Source organism: Cygnus olor, chromosome Z (genome assembly GCF_009769625.2).
Source record: "Cygnus olor isolate bCygOlo1 chromosome Z, bCygOlo1.pri.v2, whole genome shotgun sequence".
Lineage (NCBI taxonomy): Eukaryota > Metazoa > Chordata > Aves > Anseriformes > Anatidae > Cygnus > Cygnus olor.
In genome coordinates this window covers 13,663,000-13,679,677 of record NC_049198.1, presented here as the reverse complement: position 1 = coordinate 13,679,677, position 16,678 = coordinate 13,663,000, and the positions used below count along the sequence as shown (strand labels likewise).

The following is a 16,678-nucleotide window of genomic DNA, read 5'->3' as shown; positions in this document are numbered from 1 at the left end:
TCTCTTTGCAGTGCCTCAGTTTCTGGAGTTTTAAAAACTTTTTAGGCAAGGGGCTGTCATTGCTGTTATTTGTGCAGCATCTCACAGGAATGGTGATAAATAGGTGTAAAAATTAATATGCTTCTGCATATTATTTTTGGAAGCTGTAGATTTTTCATATGAAATGGATCTTTTTTGTTCTGATAGTGAGTATTCAGGTTTTACTAATTTCTTCGAAATAAATAAAAAAGCCAATTCAAATTACCCCAAAACTGTTCTTTCAAACAATGCATTGTTTTTTCACCAGTAAATCACTAGATTCCTTAACCTTGCATTACATGAAAGAAACTCTTTTCTGAAAGATTATGTTTTGCAGCAGGTCATTAGGCAATATATATACACCAGCAGGTATCCTGAGGACACAGTTCAATATCATGAATTTAACCGGAGTTCAGCAAATGGAACCCACAGTTTTTCTAGGTGAATTTGTAGCCCTATTCTATACTTTTTAGGTTGGAGAAACTACAAAATACGTACCCTGTTACTGAAATTTGGAAGAATTTTGTTTTGGAAATGTTGGAACATAGCCCAGTCTAGGAGAAGCCCTGTATTCTGAGGTGCAACATATACCTTTTGAAATGTATGCCTAGCTGCCTGCTATCCCTCAAATGTCTACGCTATGGTATTCCTGGTAGTTTACCTGGCTGGTGGGCTGTTTAGCATCTCAGGCTTTTATTAAAGTAAATTCACGAAGAAACTGAAAGTTAGGTGAGACAGCCTGACCACCTGTCAGGAGTTTGTTATATACCTCACTTAATTTGCCATTCCATTGACAGCTCTAAGATTGTATGTCTTTGTTAACAACTGTTCATAAGCTCTCTTTGTTTTTTGGGGGGAAAACTTTGTAGGTAACTTACTATTCAAAACTGACCCATGAAGACATCATTCTTTCTTGGAACTGGACATCTGATATGCCTTTGGAGTGTACATCACACTATGTGAAGATTCGCTGTTATATTAACGTAACACAGTTTGTTGGCCACAAGGATTGGAGTGACTGGAGCCCAGTAGAAGAGTCCCCTGGTATGTTTGTTTCCGTACGACCACACACACTTTGATTGCTTTATGAAAACTAAACCAAAGTAAGAGGAAAAGGCTTTGATGACTTGCTGCTTGTGGGGGCATTTTGAATAGAGAAATGATGTAATCATTAGTTAATGAGACCTAGTAAACATTGATTTGAGTAGACTGATGTACTCCTGAGACATGTTTTAGCTGATTGACACCATATTTGTAGTGAATTGTTCATGTTTTGTTTTGATTTTGTTTTTGTTTTCTTTTCTTCCTTCTCTGCTAGGAAAAGATACCGAGCCCCATGGGAGTGGGGTTTTTCCTCAGGACACTGTAGTGGCAGTGGGTTCAGATGTGACAATTTGTTGTGTTCATGAAGAAGGACAGCAGATAAAACGGATGACTTATGGACCAGAAGCGTACCCACTAATACGTCTAAGCAGTCGGAGCAGTGCAATCAGAGTGCTAAATGCCAGTGCTTCAGATACCAGTGGGACAAATGTAGTGTGCAGTCTGTCTGAGGATGGGATGGATGGAACTGTCTTGTTTGTGGGATGTATGTATAATTATGTTTACTAACCTTATGAAAATCAAAATAATTTTGAGAATCTTAGGGTTCTGCTAGTAAACAGATGCTATTGTGGCTCCCCTGCTATTTTCTGGCTTTTAGTTTCTGAGGATGAACTGGGAGTTTACTTACAGCCATAGAATCACAGAATATGCTGAGTTGGAAGGGACCCACAAGTAAGGATCATCAAGTCCAGCTCCTGGCTCCACACCACCCAAATATCAAACCCTATGTCTGAGAGCATTGTCCAAATGCTTCTTGAACTCCAGCAGCTGGGTGCTGTGAGCACTGCCCTGGGGAGCCTGTCCCAGTGCCCAACCACCCTCTGGGTGCAGAACCTTTCCCTAACACCCAACCTGACCCTCCCCTGTCCCAGCTCCATGCCGTTCCCTCAGGTCCTGTCACTGTCCCCAGAGAGCAGAGCTCAGCGCCTGCCCCTCCGCTCCCCTTGTGAGGGAGCTGCAGGCCACCGTGAGGCCCCCCCTCAGCCTGCTCTGCTCTGGGCTGAACAAACCAAAGAACCTCAGACGCTTCACACATCTTGCCCTCTAGACCCTTCACCATCTTTGTAGCCCTCCTTTGGAGGCTCTCTAAGAGTTTTGTCCTTTATATACTGTGATGCCCAAACCTGCACAGTAAGGCCACACCAGCACAGAGCAGGACAATCCCTTCCCTCAACCAGCTAGCAGTGCCATGCCTGATGCACCCCAGGATGTGGTTGGCCCTCCTGGCTGCCAGGGCACACTGCTGGCTCATGTCCAACTTCCTGTCAACCAAAACTCCCAGATCCCTTCCTGTGGTGCTACTCTCCAGCCTCTCATCCCTCAGTCTGTACGTATAGCCAGGGTTGACCCATCAAATTTGTTTGTGGAAACTCCATCACATGGAGGAGACACAGGGACTGAGAGGACGACGGGAGGGAGTACCCATGTAACTACATGTGAGATTCTCCTAGAAGCTGGCATAGTGTCAGCTTTCCTTCTTGATATCCCTTCCTAAGACACTTCTTCATTATCTGAAATACTCAGTAGTCTATTAACAGTTGAAGATTTGTCCTCAGTTTCTATCACTTTCGATTTACATCAATTTCAGTTTGGTCCTGAGGAAAGAGAGGAAAAGCAAGAATTGTAAGAGAAAAAAAGTATTTACCAACCAGTCAAATGAAAGTAATAAAACAGTCTTGAAGCAGTAACAGATGCTCCTCCAGGCAGTAGCTTCTTGGGAACTAATGATGGTGAAGGAATCCAGCTGACAATTCATCTTCCCCAGATAATCTTATAAATATTCTTTTAAAAATTTCTTTAAAGATGCTGAATCATTGTGTATCTTCTCTGCATAACCTTGCCAGCCTCAGAAATCTCTTCCAGATACAGCTACCTCTTGAAACAAACTGTTGAAAGTACATGGTTCTTCTTTCCCATAATTGGTCACTTCAGCATTTTGTGTGTTTTCACCATAGTGGTTACAAGAGTTGTCATCTTCCAATAGTTCCTGTTCCCCATTGCACACACTTATGTTTGAACTTAGGGTCCTTGGGGTTGAGGGACTCATTTTGAAAGTGTGTTCTCAGTTCAAGGCTGTGCCTCTTGTCACCAACTTTGCATATTCAGTGTGTGATAGCAAATGCAAAACAGAATCCAACCTTTTATTATTTTAAAGTGAGATGCAATTTTTACATTATTTGTGCACTGTTTGCTTTTATGCAAGAACCTTCCACATAAATAAGTCAGTGTTCCATGTATGAAGTCTGTGACAATCCCTTAGGGTTTTCCATGCTACTGCATGTTTTTGCAGAAAACTTTAAGAGCTGGGATGTGGTGAATTCTGTTTCCCATCACTGTTTCTTGTACTTGCCAGCATACCTACTATGCAGGGAGGGAGAAGACTTGTCAGGATGCTATTGCTGATGAGACACATTTGAGGAAGAGAAGGTAGAGGAAATAAATGTGTATCCAAACCACTTAGCTTAGTTCTGGCAAAATAAGTGTTCTTTTTGGTCCTCTGCTCATGTTCTGAACTAAGCCTGCCACTGTTGCCTCTTGTGTTAGTACCTCTTTGGCAAAGCAGCTACATGGATGCTTTTCTGCTATCTCTTGAGAAAAAGTGTACAGGAGTTCAAATAAGGGCTCTCCACAGCCTCACATCAGCCTGGTTACCTCGTCTCTGTTGGAAGCACTGTCTGTCTTCTCCAGGAAGGCAGTCAACAGTGGTATAGTATGGGAGAGAAGAACAAACTTAAAAAAAAAAAAAAAAAAAAGGCACTTTCAAAGCAAAGGTGAAAAGAATGGGACATTCAGGGCTTGCTTTAACTTTCAAATTCAGGGTGGAATTCATGCCAAAGGGAACATCTTCTTAAAGTGACTTGGCTGGAGAATTTGAAGCATTGGTGGTGATGGCATGTAAAAAAATGTGACACATAACTGACAGCATTTGTAAATTGCTCAGTGGCTAAACTGACGCTCACAGTTTTGGAAATGTCTTGGCAGAATTTTAGTGAAACACCTCCAGGTCAGAGCCTAGAGCTTGTGAACATATTTGCATGTGACTTACCAGCTTACCCACCACTTAGAAGTCTAAAGTCAAGTGTTAGTCAGTTGGGGCTGATAGTAATTATCCCTTTATTTATTTATTTATTCGTTTAAGAATGTTATTTATATGGTTGGAGAGTAAATATTACTATGTGTTGTGCAGCACACAGTCTAGACCAATTAGAAAAACAGAACTACCGGTGAAGCTTTCAGGAAACTAGCAGCCCAAAACTGTCACACCGGGTTGGGAATACATTGTCTAACTGATTTGGTTTCCTTTTATGCTACAGATGCCCCTGATATTCCCCAAAACCTCAGCTGTGAAACATCCAACTTCGAGTTAATAAAATGCACCTGGAAACCAGGTAGACCCAGTGGACTATACGGAAAACGAGGAACAAAGTACAGCTTATTTGAAAGGTAAAACAATTCAACATTGTAGGAGAGGGAAGGTAGAACTGGAATATATCCATTGCTGCCTGTGACTAATTGCTCCATGTCTGCTTAAATGAGATAAAGTCTCCATTGTTTGGAGCCTAACATATTTTGTGGAAGCTGGAACTGAACTCTAAAAACAAAATTGGAGAACCCTATCCTAGTTTTGCAAAATTGCAATGGGAATTAAGGATGGCTTTTCCCTAAGACTTTTGCCATTATGGACTCATGACAAAATAAAGGGCTTATTGTGTCAAACTGCTGCCAACATGTGAATAAAACCAATATGAGAATACAGGGAGATGGAAGGATTCATTTACTCTTTTATTTATTTATTTATTTATATATTTAATATGTGCTGCTTGTGTCAGATCTTCTTGCAGACATTTACTGAGCTTCTGCTATGCAGGATGATAGAAACTCACTGAGAAGCAATTGTAAGACAGACCAGGGGGCATTTCCCAAACTCTACTAAGGAAAATAGCAATAAGCCTACTCCCATTCTTCTCCCAGCATCACAAACTGGAGTGTGTAGAGCAAGCAAAGCGTGCATTACCTGGAAGACATTAAAAAGGAAAAGTAACACTGGCAACATCCACAGAGAGAAGTGAAGACTGATTTTCTACTAGTTTGTCTTCCATGCTAGTCCATCTAAAGCCTTAAGAGTGAAAAATCCTTACTTTGGAAAAAATCATTACTTTTTTGGAATCCCACTTGCAAATGGGATTCCATGGTAGCTATGATTTGAAGCTGATGAGGAGTTAACAAAATTCCCATGGTGAGGAGGGCTCCCCTTAATGCCAGAAGAGCAGTCAGGGAAGGGAGACGGGAGAGGTCTGAGTCACCCCAACAGATGGGAAATGGAGTCTCATGGTGGCTTTGGAAGCAAGTCAGAAGGAATGAGGAGTTATGGTCACGCATGTTGTCCAGGATGCTAGTGCTAAAAAAGTCATTGGGTAGGGTACAAAGAGGTGGGTGAAACAGAGCAGATATTCAACGGAAAGGAGCTCCAGTCACTGGCTTCCCATGTTTAGCTCATTAGTGAGGATGTAGTTCCAGCTTGTTTTGCACAGTCCAAAGCTGTGATGAAATGAATATGATGCATTTCAGGGTAAATATTCTCATCCTTGTCCTCAGCCCACACTGAGCTATTGAAATGAGAATGTGGTATGGAGAAAGCTCAAAGCTCAGCTAGAACACACACCAATAGAAAAGCCCAAAGGAGGAAACTAAACTTGTGCAACTGAATGAGAGGTTTATGCTGATATTAATTAAAGCAACTCCTATACATATACATACATAGATGTAGACACAGACGTAGACATAGACACTCTGGTTTTTACCCTTAAAGATGTAGCTCTAGTCTTGGGTGTTACCAGACTGCCTCTCCTGCTTTTGATTTAAAAATGGCTGAGAGTAGTGGATGTAACCCAGGCAACAAATCTTAGTTTACATTTGGCAGGGCCCATAGAAAGATGTAATATGTCATATCTCCTTAGTTCAGAAGGCAATTAGGAACATAATTCCAATGCAAATGTATGCTGATCTGAACAAAGATACTTCAAATCAGAGTCTTAGTCGTGGCTTGTGAGGTGGTTTTACAGGACCTACCCGTTTTCCAGGCCTTTGAGAGGTGAGAGGGTGGAAATGTTATGCTCATGGAAGAGGAGTTTCATGTGAGAACAGGGCAAGTCGTGACTGATGCCACTTTCACCTGTGTTGAGGTATTAGATATGTAACTGCAATCAAATCATTCTGCAAGCCGTGTGTCAGTGAATCCATTGTTCTCTACTGTTTTCAGTCTAGACTTCTGACTGTTGCTAGAAGATATCTTATTAAAAAACTAAGTTGTTTCCCCACTTTTTTTTGCTTTGTAGGATATCTGGAAAAAATGTTTCCTGTGAAGTAAATGAAATGAACAAAGAGCGTGTTTGTGGCTTTCCAGTACTGGCTGATCAAAAAACCTACAATTTCCTATTAGGTGTCTCCAATCCTATTGGACAAACAGAAGCATCACTTTTGGTTGATATAAGTCAGAGAGGTAAGAGTTATAAAGGGAAAGAGATACGGTTACTGCATGCTAGACATTTGTTTGTTTGAGGTTTGGAAGAAATCTGACATTGTCTGCTTGTGATTATTTTGCTTTGTTGTCACAAGTATTCTGCTTTGTTAGGTAATATGAACTTAAAAAAAAGAAAAGAAAGCTTAGGACATGTCCTGAGGCAAGATTAGGTGTACAAGGAGATTCCAGTACTCCCCAACAGTGCCACCAGATTGGATACAATGCTGTATGGATAAATGCTGCTAGTGATCTAATAATGAGCAACTGCTGTTTATGTGCTGCTTCATACTCTATTATGCATTAATAATTAAAATATAGACATAAGTTTATGAACTGTGAGTGACCCTGTATTTCAGTGTCTGCTTATAAGGCAAAGTATTATTCGGGTTTACATCAGAAGCATTTGAAGCATAAAGAAGTGGATGTAAAAGAAAACAGCAGAAGCATTACCTGCTGTTGATAATAGTCTGATCATCTGCAGTTGTGAACTTACTTCATTGCACACTCAGTATAATCAAGGAGAGGGAGAAGATGACCACCTTTCTGGTGCTGACTCTCTTCCCCATCCTTTTCTGTCTCCACAACCACAGCTTAGTATTCAAGGGTTCACAATACTTACAGCGTTCAGCCAACTTATCTGAAAAACTGAATTTGCAGTTCAAGTTTGTGCATTTTTTTGTTTATCTCCTAACAACAACTACCTTGAAACTGCAATTGTCAGAGTAAATTGGCAGGTCAATTTAGCATGGAGGGAGTTTGGGACAAGGAAAGTTCATCCAGGAGTCCTTCCCTGTCCTAGTCTGCAGATTTTAAGTTCTAACTTGCTGGGTGAATTTCACATGTCACTGTGGTCTTCTGAAATAGCCTGCGTTTCACTGTCATGATGAAATAAGTAGAAGATGAAATGCTTTTCTGCACCTCCGGCTCCTTATCACGCATGCCCATAACATGCAGCTTAAGTAAATTTGTTTTCACATTTGATAACTAAGAAGCGTTTTAGGAATGAGGCTGCTTGCAGCTGTCTTTGAAGCACCAGCTATTCTAGGTGCTAATCAAATAATTTATTTATTCTTCTGATTCTCTTCAATCTTTTAAAAACTTTTTTTTTCTAAACTGAAATGATTTTTTCTTACAATAAGTGTTTTTTGTTTTGTTGTTTGTATTTTGTTAATTTTTAAGTTCATCCAAAAACTCCGGAAAAGTTAACTGTTTCTGGGAACAGCTCTACAAGCGTCCGTCTGCGTTGGTTTATAAATGGCAGTTTTGCTGAGATCAGGCTTCTGTGTCAAATTGAAATTAGCAATGGTCACTCTGAGCAAAAACTGGTAAGTGTTGTTTTTACTGATTTATTTTTTTTGGCTCAGATATTGATCTTTTTCAGAGCTTCATTATGGTCATCTTATTAAATGATGAATACAGTAATGACTAGGAGTTCATCTAGTAAAATCAGAAAAAGTTGTCCTTGTCTCCATTGTTGCCTGCTTTCCTTATGTTGGTTGTTTTTAGGTAGTTTAGGGGAAGGTCAGTTTAACCATGGTATTGTTTGGTATTTTGAGAAGGTGTATTCATACCTTCATGCACAGTACTTTATGCTGACCCTTTAGACAACAGTCTTTGCCAACTGTGCAGACTGTCCTTCCTGTTGCAAGCTGTATTAACATGCATTCATTCCAGGTTTTGCTGCTGCCCTGCAGACTTCCACAGTGGTTGTTTCTGATTGCCTCTAGCAACCTTTAGTTGGTTTAGTCTTTTTCCCCCATTTTCCTCAGAGAACATTTCATTTGCTTGCTGTCAGCACTTGGCATGTATGTGGCTGTAATACAGAGTTGCTAAACCTACTTGTGTGTCAGTGATGTAGAGGCGGGATAGGGAAGGATTCTCCCACTGGTGTATCAGTAGGTAAATCCCTGGTGAGGACCTCTGGGTAGGAGGTGGTGGTTTTGGGTGGGGTTCAGATTCCTAGTGTTTGGGTTTCCGGCTGCTGCCCAGTGTTGGTGCTCTGTCTCACTGGCTGGAGCCCTTCATCCTTATTTCCTAACTTAGCACGTGGCTGATCTGTGTCAGTGGGAAAGCCTAATGGCAAAACTGCCTGTTCAGCTATCCTGAGGTTTACCCCCAAATTTTTTGTTCGTGTGTTCAGATGGAGTGTCTCTGACCAGCTCAGGTAGGCGGATGCTGAATTACACAGTCTCAGTGCACAGAGCCTGAATTTATAATATGAGCACATTAACCTCAGAGGTTGCTTTTCAACAATGCTTATTCCTCAGGTCGATCTTTAGCAGGGGTATTTTCTTACCCAATTGCACTTAATTGCACAGCCTTGAATGAAGTCAGTCAAGCCACAGAAGTGATGCAGCTAACACTGAACATAATTGTTATATACGTTGTCCCTAAAATAACAGGGTGGTAGCAAATGCATGCTTTATAAGAGCATTTTTAAAAAGCTTTTAAAGCATTTTCAGAGTGTGGAAGCCTTAAGCTTTTGTATTTGCTCTGTAATGATGTGCTAAGTAGTACTCAGAGACTAGGCACTGCAGAGAAAATCATAGATATCGGGAATTACCAGAGGAAGAAACTGGCTTTTACATGTAAGTAACAGCTCTGACAGCTCTGTTGTGTTGGATTTTGGTGTGGTAGTGAGATATCCTCACTCACAGTTGTCTGTGTTTCTCTGCTCCCAACAGTTACTGCTTCTGGAGCAGTCAGCAGTGGAAACAAATGCTTGAGCATCACCCACCCCCAACTCAGCTCAAAATCAAAAAAAAAAAAAAAAAAAAAAAAAAGTAGTTTTACATAGTTCTGTTTAGCCTGAATTGCACTGCTTGAAGCCTGGGGTGCATAATTGCTTATGAGCACTGCTATGAGGTCAGTAATCTGGAGCAGTGAGTGATGATAAGGTCATCTGCTACAAACTTTAAAGTTTGCTGCACCTGCACCAGAGCCCTAAGTTACAGATATTTTGAAACATCACACACAGCTTGGTAGAAGCTTTTACAGCATTGTTACATTGTCTTTGGTTGCTTAATAAAAAACCTCCAAGTGTCCTCTGTAATAAAAAAGTAGCTGTGAAATTGTTATGGGTTTTTACATGGCATTTTGAGGATGTTTTCAGAAGCTTCTCCATCCATATGAGAGATTGTTGGCCTTTTTATATTTTTCAAGTTGTCGTTTGGCTGTAGAAATGCACAATTAGTTGCAGCTTAAAGTCACTTGGAGTCCAGTTTTTGGCAGCTGTGATGCACATGTGTTATAATTAGAATCAGTAAAATACATTCCCAGGCTTAGGGGTTTTTAAGAAGTCATGAAACTGAAATGTTCTATAGACTTGCACCATTTTAAGAATAACAGGAGAGAGTAGTGCTGTGTTAAGAGCTGTGAATAGAGGTCAGCTGGGTATGACTTGGATACTGTGTTTTGAAGGAAGAAGGTCTGTCTAGTATGAAGGTTGCATGATAAGCTTCTTGTGCAGATGGACTGCCTTTGGCAAGTCTTTTGTCCACCCAGTCTGCTGTTCACACACACAGTGTGAGTGCAGATTCTGAATACCAAAGGTGAAATCCTGGCTTGCCTCATGAGCAGCTTATAGAAGAGAGGGGGACTAGACAAGGTTGGTGGGAAGCTGCAGCTTGCTCCTCTGTGCAGAGTTCATCCTGTTGAAGGCTTACACTTTCAGGGAACAGTTATAGCAGAGAAAATGAAGTCCATGTTCTCTCTCTTTTTCATATTTTATATCTCAGAAGTGTTACTGACTGATATTTCATTTTTCTGTGCTACTTATGACTTCATTTTGACAGACATCTGAGGTGTTTTTCCTTTGTTTAGGGTGACTGCATAGGAAATACTTTCATTTTTCAATAATCTCCAAGCATAGTTGGGTTCTCACACTGCTTCTCTGTATGCTCTGTGTGTCTTTGGAGAGACTGCTTTCTATCAGTTAGACAAGCAACAGCTATGTAGGATTTGACTGCAGCTTTTTTTTTTTTTTTCACACAGTCTGTATTCTTGGGGGAAAATACCACCTTTTTTAGGTGTTGACTTTCAACATAATCTACAAACAAAATAATATATACGTAGCATGTCAAATTCTGTAAATTTTTAACAGCACAATGTCTCCATGCCTGGTGGAAAATCCTCGACTTATACAGCTCAGCTGAACACGCTGCACCCCTATACCAAATACTGGTTCAGGGTACGCTGTTCAGCTGCTGACCACTTCTGGAGATGGAGTGACTGGAGCAGGATAGAGGAGCACACAACACTGGAAGCACGTAAGTTTATTCAATTCTTTGATGATAAAGTGTGGAACTTGTGAAGCCAAGTATTTTTAAAATCAGATATCTAAAAAGCCAGCTTTCTGATAAATATTAAATTGTCTAGTATGCAACTTGGAAAAAAAAATCTTCTTTTTTCTTAGCTCCTGCAAGAGGACCAGATATCTGGAGAGAGAGAAGTCCTTCAGGAAAAAGTCTAAAAATCTTCTGGAAGGTAGATAGGACACTTAAAGTATTAATATATTGTGTAATCTAACTATGTAAATCTATTTTCCTACAGATTTATAAATGAATGAAATTTATAGTAAATAAATCTTTTTTTTTTTTTTAACTTTTTATATAACTATCCACTGAGATAAATATTTCCCCAAACGGGAAGTTACTGAAGTCTTATAATGTAAAGTTTGCATTGAGAAGCATTTTACTGGAACAATTAAATTTTTGATACATCCCAGGGAAAACTAATAAACTTACAAACTTATATATTAATTTCTAAAGTTACACTTGAATAATTGTCTTTTCTGCCTGGTAGTCCTATGCATTCATCAGATATGACTGAGACGTCACATTCATATTATCCTATGCCTTATTTTTGTTTGTTTGTTTGTTTTGTTTGTTTGTTTGTTTTTCCATTTTGATTGTAATGTGCTCTGTGTCTGTTCATAGCCCTTATCCCTTTCTGAAGCCAATGGAAAAATAGTGTCTCATGAAGTTTCCTGCTACCTGCTAGAGAAACCACTGGAGTATAAAGAAGTCACAGAGCCCTCAAACAGTACTGAGATAAAACTTGGAAGAAATGACTGTGTAGTTAGTGTTGTAGCCAAAAATCATGCAGGCTCGTCTCCTCCTTCAAGGATAACAACTGTAGAACTTCCAAGTGGTGAGTACTCCCAGTGGAGAGCTAAGCACCTTCAAAGTTTGGAGAATGTCTTGTTGAGTTTGATGATTGAAAATAAGATGATACTTTCTTTGTTTGTTTGAATTTGGTTTGTGTTTCTTTTTCCCACTCAGTTCTACTGGATGGGAGGAAAAAATTACTGCTTTGTTCTTAGGGTAGTGTCTCTCCAATTAACTGCGCTCTCTGCATAAAAGAAGGGTGATAGTGTGCAGCCTCTGCAGCTATGTTGCACTTTCCTGAAGACCTCCCAGGAACAACAAGGATGAAGCTTCAAAGCATTAGTGTAGTTCTCTGATGTTTATGGAGCTCAATTTATTTCTGTGCGTTCTTGTTGAGACGCTGAAAAGTGTTACGTGCCAAAGAATCAGAATAAGGATTTGGTGATGTTTTGTGCCTTTTTAAGAAGGGAATTCTCGGTTCAGTGCCTCTGAGCTCTGCAGGAGAATATTAATTGGGCTGGCCAGTAAAGTGTTGGCATCCTTGTGCTGGGAGCTGGGGTTTGAAAAGAAGGTAGGACTTCAGATTCCCAATTAAAACACTGCCACTCTTGCTGCGGGCTTTTGTAAAGGAAAGTAGCTGAGCCATATAATGATTTTCTGCTCTTAACACTGAGCTTGTGGAGCAGATAATATCACATATTACTGTTGAGAGTCCATGCTTCCCTGCATGCCAGGAAGAGTGTAATCTCCCAAAGACGAAACCCCTGGCTCCTTTAGCTGGTTTGCCTGGAGGATGTATGGTACTGCTTCTTTTTCCCCACCCAGAGAGCAGATATCGCAGTCACCCTTCTTGCAACTCAGGTTCTGATAAGAAAATGCCATCTCTTGCAGGAAGAAGCATACTTCGAATGAGATTCACAGTGAGAGAAAAACTGAGTTTGTTTTTATGCAAAAGAAAATCATTGCTTTTAATGTTTTTTGTGCTTCTCCAAAACAGCAACACACAAAAATATATTCTCAATCTGCTCTCTGGAGGGAAAAGTAACAGGAACAGATAAAAGGACAGGGCAGATAAGGGAATGAAAATGCTTTTGTAGCTCTCCTTGAGCAAAAAGAGAACTAGACTTTGGGAGCTGGGGAGGTCTCTGTAATAGGTTTGTGGTGTGGGACAGCTGATGGCAGCTGGAGCTTTGCAATCATTTATAGCTTTCTCTTGGAATGAGCACTTGGGTGTCTGAGGTTCTCCTTGGTGTTAGCCAACTTGCACTCGATGAAGGTTTGCTCCCAAGTTGGTATAGGAATTGTCTGAGTCACTGGCTGGAGTCATGAAAGATGACTCATTTACTGAACTGGATGACATTTCTACCCAAACATCTTTTCTGGCTGCTTCCTGTGTGCAGTCTGTAAGTGCTTTTAATGTCTGTAAGAGATCAGTGGCTCTGAAGCTTGAGATCTGTTGAGGTTTTGTGAAAACTGAAAACACAAACAAAGGGTACTCTGCCTTAATTTGTTGCTGTCTCTGCAAAGTGCTGTACAGAATTTGGGGCACATAATCTGGCTGTTACAGGCTCCCCTCCTGCAGTAGTGCTGTAGTGCTGGTAGTTATTTCTACTGCTGTAGATTGCAGCTATAAATACCCCAAAATAAGCAGTACTGTCCTCGGTGAATCTTAGTCTTCTGGCTCAGGAAATAATATTGAATGTGGTATATTTAAGCATTTTAGAGAGTCTGTGCTCACAGTCTGTAAAAAGTCTTTCCTGTAAATAGGAAAATTAAACAGTCTAATTAGAAATATGTTCTTTTCCAGCATCATAGAAGTGTAATTTCATTGGATGTGTAATAGCTTTTAGGGAAAAGTATTGAAAGATTCTGGAGTTGACTTGTCTTTGTTTAAGTATTTGTTTTTCTTGCCATGAGCAAACTAGAAAAGGATTGTACACTTAGCTGTATGCTAAAATTATTTAGAATAAGGCAGTCCTTCAGCATTCACAGCTTGTCTGTGAGAGTGAAGTTTTCACAACATTGCTTCTTAAAAACTGCGCTTCAGCCTTCCATGGTTTATAGCTTTAATGACATGAAATAATAGACTCAATAGGGAGCATAAATGAGAAAAACTCAAACCCTGAGACTGTTTTTGAAGATCTGTTGTGGGGCCACAGCTGTTGTGATGGCCTTTGGAAAACATCCCTTAGCTCTGCAGGGTCTGACAGCCAGCCATGGAGGAAAGCTGCAGGAATCAGAAGTCATTCCCAGATCTGATCAGTTCAAGGGCAGCCAAGCCTTTAATAATCAGAAACAAACAAACAAAAATATGAACTAAAAGCAAAGCAATTTTTGTTTGTTTGTTTACCCTGGTGGTGAAACTGGTATCTCCATAAAACTCACCGGGGACTCAACTTTTTCTGTTGATTCCCAGTGAGTAATTGTTGTCTGTGATTGGGCGAGTGACAGCAAGACAGCCTGAGAGAAACACAAAGCAAACTGTTAGATGAAATAACAGCAGGAATTTATAGCTGCAGGCTCCTGCCAAATTGTTGTCAAGTCAGATTTGAACCTGCCATCTGCTGTAAGTCCTTACCTTGAAAAAGTGCTTTTTTAGCCAGTCCTGAGCTGCAGTACTTCTCGTCATCATACTTAAGACTGGCTGTGGGATTTGCTGCAGGCTACATCTTATTTCCAGCATTTCACAAAGCATAGCTGAGTGCACCGCTTCGAATTTCACAGTATCAGGAGTGCACTTCTTGTTCTTAGAAATGACTGCAGTTTATAAAACCTTTGTGCTGTGGCTGAAAGCCTTTCTTCCAGCTTGGACTACAGATAAGTGTCTAGTCTCTGATGGATTTTTGTGTCGTCTTTGTCGCAGACAATGTCAAAACAGATCGGGCCGTGGCAATGGGGAATGGAATTTATATTTCTTGGAATTCTTACCCCAACATGACCTGTGGCTATATAGTAAAATGGTGTCATTCATCTGGGTCTGAACCCTGCAGTGTGGACTGGCAGAAATTTCCTTCAAATACGACAGATGCAGTGATAAAATCTGGTAAGTCAGAAATCGTTTTTTGTGAGTCTTTCTTGGTCAGAGCCTGAACAGCAAGTGAAATGATAGCAGTACCAATACTATAGATCAAAGATTGTTGCACTGCTGTGTGCTTGTGTATACAAATGAAACTCTTCTTAGCATTGCATTTATTTTAATTTCTTATGTAGCCATGCCAAAGCCAAATACCATCTCATCCTTTGTTTATTAACTATTTTGAAAATTACCTTTTCTAGCTACACTGAACAAATTTTTAATTCATCATAACACATAATGGTTAATCTAGGGTCTGGGGTTTTATTTGCATTCTAAACATAAACAGCCTTGCTCAGGATGGGGGAAAGACTAATCCGTTGTTTTTACATCAGGCAGATTTTTTTAAGTGTGACCTCCATGAGTTGGCTTGCTGTCAGCAATTGAAATTTCCTGGAACAGGGCACATTCCAGGTCTCTAGATGCTGGTGGGCAGATCAGGGAAATGAGACTCAGCTGTGGTGGGACTAGCAGGAGCAGAAGAGGAAAGAGAGGACCCAAGAAAGATGATGGATTTTTCACTGCTCCCTAAAAGGATATATATATTTGCTTTCTGGAAGAGTTCAGCATATAAAGCCTCCATTAGAGAAATCAACTTGGAACTGTGTGCATTGGAAAGTCAGGGTGAGGGTGAATTTTGTCAAGGGGGCAATATGTTTTCCTGCTTATAATTACAATGCAGTGTCCATGTTGTTTTTGTTTGTGCTGACTAGAGCTTGCTTTTTCTAAGCAGACAATACTGTATCTGTCTTAAATGCACTGCTCAACTCCTGAGCTCTTTCCTGGGATGCTTCTTGCAGTGTGGAGCTTCTAGGCTGCAAGGGCAGGGCTCAAGCTGGCACATTTGCCTCTGTGCTTGATCCTGCTGGGAGAATCTCTCCATCGGGACCTAAACTCCTGCAAGATCCACTTGACTTCTGTAGTGGTCCACAGTGGCATCGTGTTTAGAAAAAGATTGATGGAGTCTCAGTGTGAAAATATTGACTTGCAGAAATCACAAGGAGTGGTAAATTATTTATGCAATGTATCAAACACCTATGCCTCCTTCAAAGACATATAAAGTGGAAGTTTGACTCTCTGGGTTTTGTGGAGTCATTCCAGACCTAGAGTTCATTGCTGAAGTGCTTCAGTATCACTTTTGAGAGTTCTCTGATTTTTTTTTGTACTGTTGTTGCAATAGGTCTATGTATTTCAAAATGCATTTTTGTTTCTGAGGAGGAGGTGGGATCTACATGGCTGCTGTGGGTGGAAAGGAAAGAGATTGTTTCTGGTAACTTCGGTTTGTGTTTCCTCATGGAAAGAGCAATTTTTGCAGTTTGAGTAGCTTGTTTTGAATTCTATTTGTTTAGAACCAAAATTTCTCCAAGACCTATATTTGCTTACTGGTCCTAAACTACACCTGACGGCCTCTCTTTTATAAGAATTGCAAGTAGGGGTAGTGTTTATACCTAACGCTGTAGCCTAAGACTCATTTTTTATTACATATTTATATAAGTCTGTGCCATACGAAAGTTAAAAGCATCACACTTCATAAGTGACATCTTCTTACTATCGGGTTTTCTCTTACAGCTCTGTTTAGACCTGGAGTGAGATACAACTTTTCACTATATGGTTGCAAATCCAGTGGATATCAGTTACTGAAAAACATAACTGGGTATACAAAAGAGCTGCGTAAGTGCACTTTATCGCTCAGGATCTGTAAAGTGAATTTAGACTGTATCTATTTTTAGCTCAGTGTTGGCAGAAGATTGAGACCAGAATCTCCATACAGTGCTACTGACTTCTGCTCGTTCTCTGTGTATAGTTGCAATATATTTCTTCAGCCACTTCAGCTCCCAGCATGAAATATCCCCC

The 16,678-nt window shown here is 40.3% G+C and overlaps 1 protein-coding gene across 4 annotated transcripts in view; it reads left to right on the top strand.

The window, feature by feature from the left end:
* Positions 1 to 16,678, top strand: part of LIFR (LIF receptor subunit alpha) — a 56,545-nt gene that overhangs the window by 27,448 nt on the left and 12,419 nt on the right. For all 4 annotated transcript variants that reach the window (XM_040539891.1, XM_040539888.1, XM_040539889.1 and 1 more), the window contains 10 exons: positions 888 to 1,062; positions 1,337 to 1,606; positions 4,437 to 4,566; positions 6,459 to 6,622; positions 7,823 to 7,968; positions 10,746 to 10,911; positions 11,058 to 11,128; positions 11,581 to 11,794; positions 14,615 to 14,794; positions 16,394 to 16,495. In XM_040539891.1, the coding sequence (XP_040395825.1) occupies positions 888 to 1,062; positions 1,337 to 1,606; positions 4,437 to 4,566; positions 6,459 to 6,622; positions 7,823 to 7,968; positions 10,746 to 10,911; positions 11,058 to 11,128; positions 11,581 to 11,794; positions 14,615 to 14,794; positions 16,394 to 16,495 (1,618 nt within the window). The remainder of the gene's footprint in view (positions 1 to 887; positions 1,063 to 1,336; positions 1,607 to 4,436; positions 4,567 to 6,458; positions 6,623 to 7,822; positions 7,969 to 10,745; positions 10,912 to 11,057; positions 11,129 to 11,580; positions 11,795 to 14,614; positions 14,795 to 16,393; positions 16,496 to 16,678) is intronic.